The sequence below is a fragment of the Asparagus officinalis genome, chromosome 5 (genome assembly GCF_001876935.1).
Source record: "Asparagus officinalis chromosome 5, Aspof.V1, whole genome shotgun sequence".
Classification (NCBI taxonomy): Eukaryota; Viridiplantae; Streptophyta; class Magnoliopsida; order Asparagales; family Asparagaceae; genus Asparagus; species Asparagus officinalis.
The window spans coordinates 128,986,772-128,995,165 of NC_033798.1; the positions used below are offsets into that span (position 1 = coordinate 128,986,772).

At 37.0% G+C, this 8,394-nt stretch overlaps 1 protein-coding gene across 1 annotated transcript in view; it reads right to left on the bottom strand.

Moving 5' to 3' along the window:
• Nucleotides 1–3,333, bottom strand: part of LOC109841309 (cytochrome c oxidase subunit 6b-2-like) — a 3,971-nt gene extending 638 nt beyond the window's left edge. The window contains exons 1-3 of the mRNA XM_020410238.1: nucleotides 3,195–3,333; nucleotides 1,152–1,240; nucleotides 948–1,026 (exon numbers count right to left, since the gene is read on the bottom strand). Coding sequence (XP_020265827.1) covers nucleotides 948–1,026; nucleotides 1,152–1,240; nucleotides 3,195–3,203 — 177 coding nt within the window. The 5' untranslated portion in view covers nucleotides 3,204–3,333. The remainder of the gene's footprint in view (nucleotides 1–947; nucleotides 1,027–1,151; nucleotides 1,241–3,194) is intronic.

Genomic DNA, 8,394 nt, shown 5'->3' on the forward strand with positions numbered 1-8,394 from the left:
TGTGTTTAACTACATTCTATAAGTTCTGTAAGAAAAAGAGAGGCTATGGCGACAAGCACATGGAGAAAGTAATCAAGATTTTAAGTCAGATGAATTGAAGTATGAGAAACTTACCCATTGCCCTAGACAGAGGGATTGATAATATGCAAACTATTGGTCAGCAATAAAAAGAAACGCCACAAGTAATTCTAGTTGAATTGTGCTACTACTGCTAGTATCCAAGATGCGGCTACTATAGAATCAAACTAAACTATCCGATTTCCAAATTGAAAATCCACACCATTGGATGTAATCTACTACACCTGCTCCCTACTAACAAAATTTCTGATATTTTCGAGTTGTTTTGACCATGCATTTTGCATCAGTAAGATCAACATTTAAAAATTTTCACAAGATCGACAATTTTTTACCCTTTTATATATGATTCGCAACATGTCAAAATCATCAGAAATTTTCTTCGTAGGAAGTTCATGTGTAGTACATCACATCAACAGTGGGATTTTCAATTCGAACAAAACTTGACCAATAAAACATGACCGCCATAACAAATTATATCATGATATTTTTTCAAGTCCTTGGATTTCTATGTTTTGAGAACATGACTAGTATAACAAATTCTCAGTCAACAACAACGATAAAAAGATGCATCATATATAAAGCATTCACCAGACTCAATATTATGACCATAATGGTATTCATACATCACACTCAAAAAGATTGAATGCACATTAAGCAAATAGCTCTTCTTTAACTGAATCTCCAAAACAATTAAATTTTGATTAACTTGAACTTAATGATTCGAGATCAAACTAATATTGCCATGGGAAAAAAAGACTTATGTTTAACTATGCTCCTTAAGTTCAATAAGCATAAGACAACTGCTCAGGAAAGAACTTAGGAAGTAATTGAGATTTTAAGTCTTTTGAATGTAAGTATGAGAAACTTACCCATTCCGCTGGACAGAGGGATCGATAGTACTTGGCAAATTTTTGACAGTCCACAGACTCTCCTTTGGCTGACAAACACCTGCAATCACATTTCAAAGCAGTTGCAAGTTGTCGAAGGTAATTTGAAATTGTTTGCAGGGTAAGCAGGAAAGACTAGAATATAATGACCAGCGGAAACATCAAATTTAAGTTGAGCATCCATACTTGTGAAACTCAATGTAGCGTGTGAAACAGTGTCTTGTCTGATTGGTAGTAGGGAAGCGGAAATCAGCTGGTGCAGTTCTTAATTCAATCTGACAAAAGCAATAGATAATTAATTAATATGTTTGGCATACTATAAGTCACCCAATGGCCAAAGCCATCTTAAGTTATGGTAAAAAATTAACTTAAAGTGCACAAGATGGTTTGAGAATGGTCCATCCAAAACTGGATTTCTGCAAGTGGAAAGTAAAAGATATTGACAAAGTTCATAAATAAAATAAACATCAAGAGACAACCCAAACATTTAAGCAATACATAATGCTAGTGAAGTAACTTAATCTAACTTCAGGCATAAACATACCCATCTTACATAGATAACAAATAGAAAATCTGCAGATGATTAAATTTAATGCAATCTTCTCAATGATCTTTGGTTGCATATGTGTACCCAGAGTTATTTGAGTTTAATGAATAGCTCACGACTTTGACAGATACATATTAGACAAGCTTTAATATATACCATCTTCAGTAATAGCCTAATAGGTGTATGGCAGAAGATGCATTGACATAGTACTTAAAGAACAAAACTTCTTTTTTAAAAGTTGATGTGTTTGTGTTAAAAGGCCACATTTGTCGGAGCTGAAATTTGCTGCAAAGTGCTGAAATGGAAGATGACATGAGTTTATTTAGTGAACTACATGACATGAACTTGTGTTTTCAATTTTTAGCAATTATGCGCTTCAACCAAAAAGGTATTGTTTCATATAAAACATCAGTGTAAGACTGTCATATTAACAGCCTGATGTTATATAAAACCTAGCAAAAAATCCCATATCTGGATTGTGGGGTAAGTAAATGACATTGTAGGTTCAAATTTTCCTGTAATCATTAGCAAAATAAATCCACAGCATTGCACCATCAAGCATCAGCAATGTCAAATAACAATAGCAAAAATGAAAAAGAAAAAGAAAAGCCACCACATCAAACATAAGAGGTGATAATATTGACATACTGCTAAAGTACTTCGTGAATAACTCGTGTATATTTGAACTCCTATGACTACCCAAGATTTTCCCAAGCTAATAGGTCATAGTTAACAGCAAGGATATGCCTAATAATAGGTTAACAATAGCCCTATGATGTACACGTACACATTGAATCAAACACAACATGCTGACATGCAACAAATTCTAGAATCTACATACTATATGCATGTCCAACACATTTCTGATAGCATTGTTTCATCAAAATTATGCATGTCAATTTGACGGTTATCAGTGCACCTGTTCTATCTCATAGTGGAAAGAAAATTTTATTATTAGAAAACGGAGCTCAACATAGCTAGAAACTTTGGTGATGTTTTTATTCTTTGACAGTACACAGCTTTCATGTACAGAATCAATTAAATTGGGAAAGTTGACAAGTAGCAGACTGAGATTTTGAAATAGACGTAAGTCCTCTTTTTCATTCATGATTTAAGAAATCCATGATTTAAGGGATTTTAAATTTAGGATTTGAAATCCATGATTTAAGAAATCTTTTGTTTGGATACCTTTATTAAATGCAAGGATTTGAAATCTTTGATTTCAAAATCTAGTGTGTGGATACTTTATTATACATGAATTTGAATTTAAAATTGATGAAAATTTATTCTCTTTAATTCTCCAACAGCCAAAGAGTTACATCATGATTCAATCTGAGAACTCACGCAGAAAAATAGAAGAAGAGATCCCAGAAAAGATCCCTTTTCATAAATTTCAGTGATCATCAGAAACCTAATATCTCTAATCCCCCGCATTAAGTTTTCGCAGTTTTAATTAAAAAATATAAATCGCGATGTAAAATGGGATGATCAATCAAGAATTCATGAAACTGTAAAATGCATTACTATGTTTAGCAATTTACACATTAAATCGCAAGTTCTCATCCGAGAAAAAAAAATAAAAAAAATAAAAAATTGACAAATAAATAAATCAGGAAAACTGAAAAAATGAAGGGAAAACCCTAGGACCAGGAAAATGAGAGGAATAAAGAATCATTTTTTACCCCCGCCATTATTGCAGAACTCTGATCGAAGAAAACGAAAAAAAAAAGCTTAGAAATAAAATAAAATCACTCTCCGCGATCACTTCTCCCTTCGTTCTTCTTCACACAAAGCCCTCCGGATCTTCACAATTTACAACATGGGCCTGGGGCCTGCACTTAAAGCCCAAGCACGAATAAGGCGTATTTCCAGCACGGGCTTAAGCAAACCGAAAATGCTATTCGGCACGCACCAAATCGCGCAGCCAAGAACTCAGGAGAGAGAAGTGGGAGGTGGGACCCACTTGTGAAATAAAAACATAAGTGAGTCCCACCCCCACTTCTCCCTCTTGCGCGATTTGGCTAAGGAATGCGCTACAGTTACACCCCAACCACACTCCTAGTTACAGTGCACTGGGACCCACATGAGAATTTTAAAAAAATTCTCATGTGGGCCCCAGTGCACTGTATCGAAAGAGGTGTGTGGTTGGAGGTGTGGTTAGGGGGTATGTCTTTAACATTTTCCTTTGGCTAAATAGCATAGTTCAAACCAATAGATAACTCCACATCATGACATAATGCAACACAGAATTGGGGGGGGGGGAGGGGGAGGGCGAAGGGGGCAAATTATTTTCGTGGACTTTTCATTTTATACTTCAGCATTATACACTGAAATAAAGGATATATGAGAAATTTTACAGTAAGTCCGAACGTCATGTTCATAATGTTATATTATTAAGCTAATCTATTATGTTATGTATTTAGATTAGCTCTAAAAATAACCTCCGTTAATTTTATCAAAAGTCTAAATCAAAGCGGCGGTTGATCTTTGACGTGTGATCTTTGACATCTCTCTCTTTGCAGACCCCTCTCTCTTCTTGCCAAGCTCAAATTTTTTATTTCTCTCTTCTCTGCCAAACCCTAACTTAATTAATTTTTCTTATGTTTACGCAGCTCAAGAGTTGTCTCAATTTGCAAGATTGTACTTTCTTTCCTTGCTCGCAAAACCCTATAAGTTTTTTTCATCTTCCTTAACTAATTTAAGGGCCTTCAGAAATGTTTTCTTTGTCACTTGTGTCTTTTTCAGTCATTGAGTCCCAACGAAAATCTTGAATCGAAGTACTAATTTCAGCATTACTCGCTTAATCTATTTAATTGTCATTTTAAAGCCAAATCATTGATCTATCACGTACAACTAGAGACATAATCTCTACAAAATTATGAAACGGTGTATCCTCCATTGGATGGCCTCCTCTTAATTTGGATAAATCTCAATATTCCACCAATATCTCAACAAATAAAAAAAAACATAATTTTCTTAAACAAATCAATTAAAATTGTTTCAAGGTATAGTCTAATTATTTCATCAACAATCTTTCTTAAATATTAGGCTCTATCCTCCACATGTATCATGCATTCCATCATCACAGCACAATGCATGAGTTTAGCGGCCGGACCACCCCATCCATAAACCCGAACGCGGCCCACCCGATCCCAAATTCAATTTGTTGGGGAATTTTAGTCTTCCCGTCTACTACGATTTGCGCAACTTGGAAGTCAACCCACAATCAATAAGATATAAAATAACCACAATAAAAAAAAAGAACATCGAGATTTACGTGGTTCAGTCAACCAACTTCGACGTATGTCCACGGGCAACAATGCTAGAAATCCACTATGTATCAGGGAGAACTATAAGAGGAACCACTCAACTCTAGTCTCTCAATCAACCTCACATACATAATCAACTCTCATATTATCTCCAAAGCCCTCTCCCAACCTCACATACATAATCAACTCTCATATTATCTTCAAAGCCCTCTCCTTACAATCTTTTGAACGGACAAAGACTGTGAAACCCTCTCCCAATGATGTAATCTTTTGTACGGATAAAGATTACGAAACACTCGCCTCTCACACAATATTCCTGAATCAAGCTACGCTCTATGCTAACCCTAGATTACAAGAATATTGGCTCTTTCTCCTCTCCTTCGTTTTTTCTCCAACAATAGAAATATATATATAGAAGAACCATAACTCTATCTCTAGCCTAACTTCCTAATTAGAATAGGATTCAAACTCCTAATCATGATGAAATATTATCTCCTAATCATGATAGATCTCTAACCCTATCTAATTCTCATGAAGTTATACAAAGAATCAAAGACACAATCCCATCACATTTTGCCTCTCTTTTACCGTTTATCTGCTCATGTTTTGAAGACTCAAAACACATGATGGGATTCATCAAACACTGAGCCTGATCACTGACCTAAATAGGCAAGCGTACGACTATTGTTTTGCTATACGGTTTACTTTTTTAAGAAATGAGTTTCCAAAAGTATCATATATGAGAGTACACAGAAACAGTCTACATATTTATTCTTTGGTTATTGATTTTTTATGTTGATGAAATTTATGTGAAGATGTGATGGTGCTATGTCGGATATTTGGTCTTGTGGTGTGATTCTATATGCATGTCATCCTTTTAGGATATCTTCCATTTGATGACAGAATCATGGCTGGCTGTTCTTTATCAGTAACTCACCATTTATAATGTTCATCTTTTCTGAGCTTTTTCTCTCTATAAATAAAAATGATTTGATTTGCTAATACATTGTTTTCGATTGGTTACAGATACTCAAGGGCGATTTCCACACTTCCAAAAAATGGCTTTCTTCTAGAGCTACTTACACGATTCGCAGAATTCTTGACCTAAACCCGAAGAATATGATAAATGTTGATCGAGCCAAAACAGATGATTGGTTTAGAAAGGATTACTCGCCAGTGATGATGATGATGATGATGATGATACAACAATTGATGACAAAGAGGTATTATTTTTTTGGTCTCGTTTGTCCAGAATGGCGATATCTGTATTTTTGTATTTATGAGTGAGAAATGAAATTTGAAGGTATTATGTTTGAAACTGACAATGCTATTTGTTTATTAACAGCCTGATGAGGGAATGATAAAATGGAAAAGAGATCCTCATCCATGTCAATGCTCTTCAACTAACGGGAATGTCCTCGTACCGTGACCTTTCAAGCTTCTTTGAGGAAGAGGTAAGCTTCAACTATTTACTAATAAACCTGTAGCAGGTCAACACAACTTTTCCTTTATAGCTGCTAAAACAAGTCCAGGCTTTTGTGAGTGCAGGCGGGAGAGACTCCGGGTATGGAATTTAATGCATAATAAGCAATCGAAGGACTCCGGGTCATAGGGGCATCCAGTTGGAGTGCAGGTGCTTCGATTTGAAGCGCGAAAGAAGACTCTAGCGGGAGAGACAAAGTTTCAAGACGGCACAATGATAGATCTTCAAATCGCAGAGTACCTGGCAATAAATTCTAAGGTTGCTTATTATGCATCAAGTTCCTTACTTGGCAAGTGCCAATGTGATGAACACTAATGACTAACCAAATGTCTTCTCGAAGTTTTTCTGTGTTGTGTTATGAAAGATGACTTCTCCAGCTCCTCATACCTCTCTGTTATCTACTCATGTAGCTTTTTTTCCTCCTCCTTTTCAGAAAATCCTTTTCAGTCTTCCATGCGCTTTGTCTTCCTTCTTTGCCTTGGACTTCTTCAAGCCACCACAACAGCAACACTAGCAAGGGGATCGTAGCCGTAGAGTGCGTGCAGGTTGATCGTCTGCTGACACCGGTTATCGGATTCCATCTATATATACATTTCATGTTGATCTCAAAACGTAAGTCATTCTAGATTTTCTTCAATTTGAGAAAATACAGCATTAATTTAATCTGGAATAATAACTAGCTAATTTTTGTTGTTATTCCTGCAGTTATCAGTTAGGGAAACTGTTGGTTTAATATGAAATTTTTTTACTTACGCTATTGTAACTGTTGGGCGCAGAGACACGCCCTCACGTTGCTGAAACGATATCACCTGAAAGAGCCCTGGCTTTTGTTGTCACAAAATCACAAGCCAATCTTTATATTCCCGTTTCTCAAAGGAAACAAGAACAGAAAGTAAAATACTCAACAAAATAAGGTATACACTCTTCATCTCAGTAGTTCTAGGACTGAATGTCGAGGGAACCTACAAGCAATAGCCAACTCTTGTTCCAGCTCAACCTCTCATGGACTGAATGTCGAGGGAACCTACAAGCAATAGCCAACTCTTGTTCCAGCTCAACCTCTCATCAGTTCTAGGACTGACTTGTTCCAGCTCAACCTCTCATCAGTTCTAGGACTGACTTGTCGAGGGAACCTACAAGCAATACCAACTCACAGTAAAAGACGTAAGATTTACGTGGTTCGGTAAACTTGCCTACGTCCACGAGAGGGGATTTCACTATGAGGAGAATACCAAACTTGTACAACAACCCACAAGTTCTCTCTTCTCACTTCCTCTTAAGTTTCTCACACTCACTCAAGATTTTCCTCACCCCACTTCTCTTCTCTCTTCCTCTCTATTTATAGGCAAGAGAGAGTATGGGCTAAACTAAGAGAGCATGGGAGGTATAGGGCTATGAGCATGGGCAGAATAGGGGCATTGTACTTGCCCCCCTGCTTGTTTCCACTCACAGCATGGCCACTCATAATTCTCCACCTTGTTCATAATTTGATAAACCTTAAATTTTGAACGAACACCAGAAGAAGCCCCACGAATATCACCAGAGAGATCTGAAAGACCAAATCAGGCCAAACCAGCTATGTCACTATACCGCGACAGCCTACGTACCCTCCACCGGGATCAAGCTAACCGTAGTTCTACAATTATTCTCCAATATGGACTCCACCTCACCCCATCACCGCCCCGCAGGGCCATGCCCTCACGGGAAAATCAACACGAGCTGATATAAAGCAAGTTCAAGTAATGCTGAAACTTGCTGCCTGTCACCACATTGGTTAACATGTCTATGGGATTCTCATTCGTGTGTACCTTCATGAGAGAAATATCACATTCCTCTATGACATCCCGCACAAAATGATGTCATGTACTCGGCCTCTGTAGTAGAAAGTATCACTGTAGCCTGTAACATCGATCGTCAACTAACTGGAGCCTCATGTATCTTGAATACATAACCAGTAGTAAATCACCGTCTATCTAGATCGTCCGCATAATCAGAGTCAACAAATCCATCAATCTGACACGTATCTCCACCAAAATATAGACCCGTATCAATAGTACCCTTTAAGTACCTCAGGACCCACTTTACTGCTTCCCAAAGCGTCTTTCCCGGATTCGCCATGAATTTGCTGAC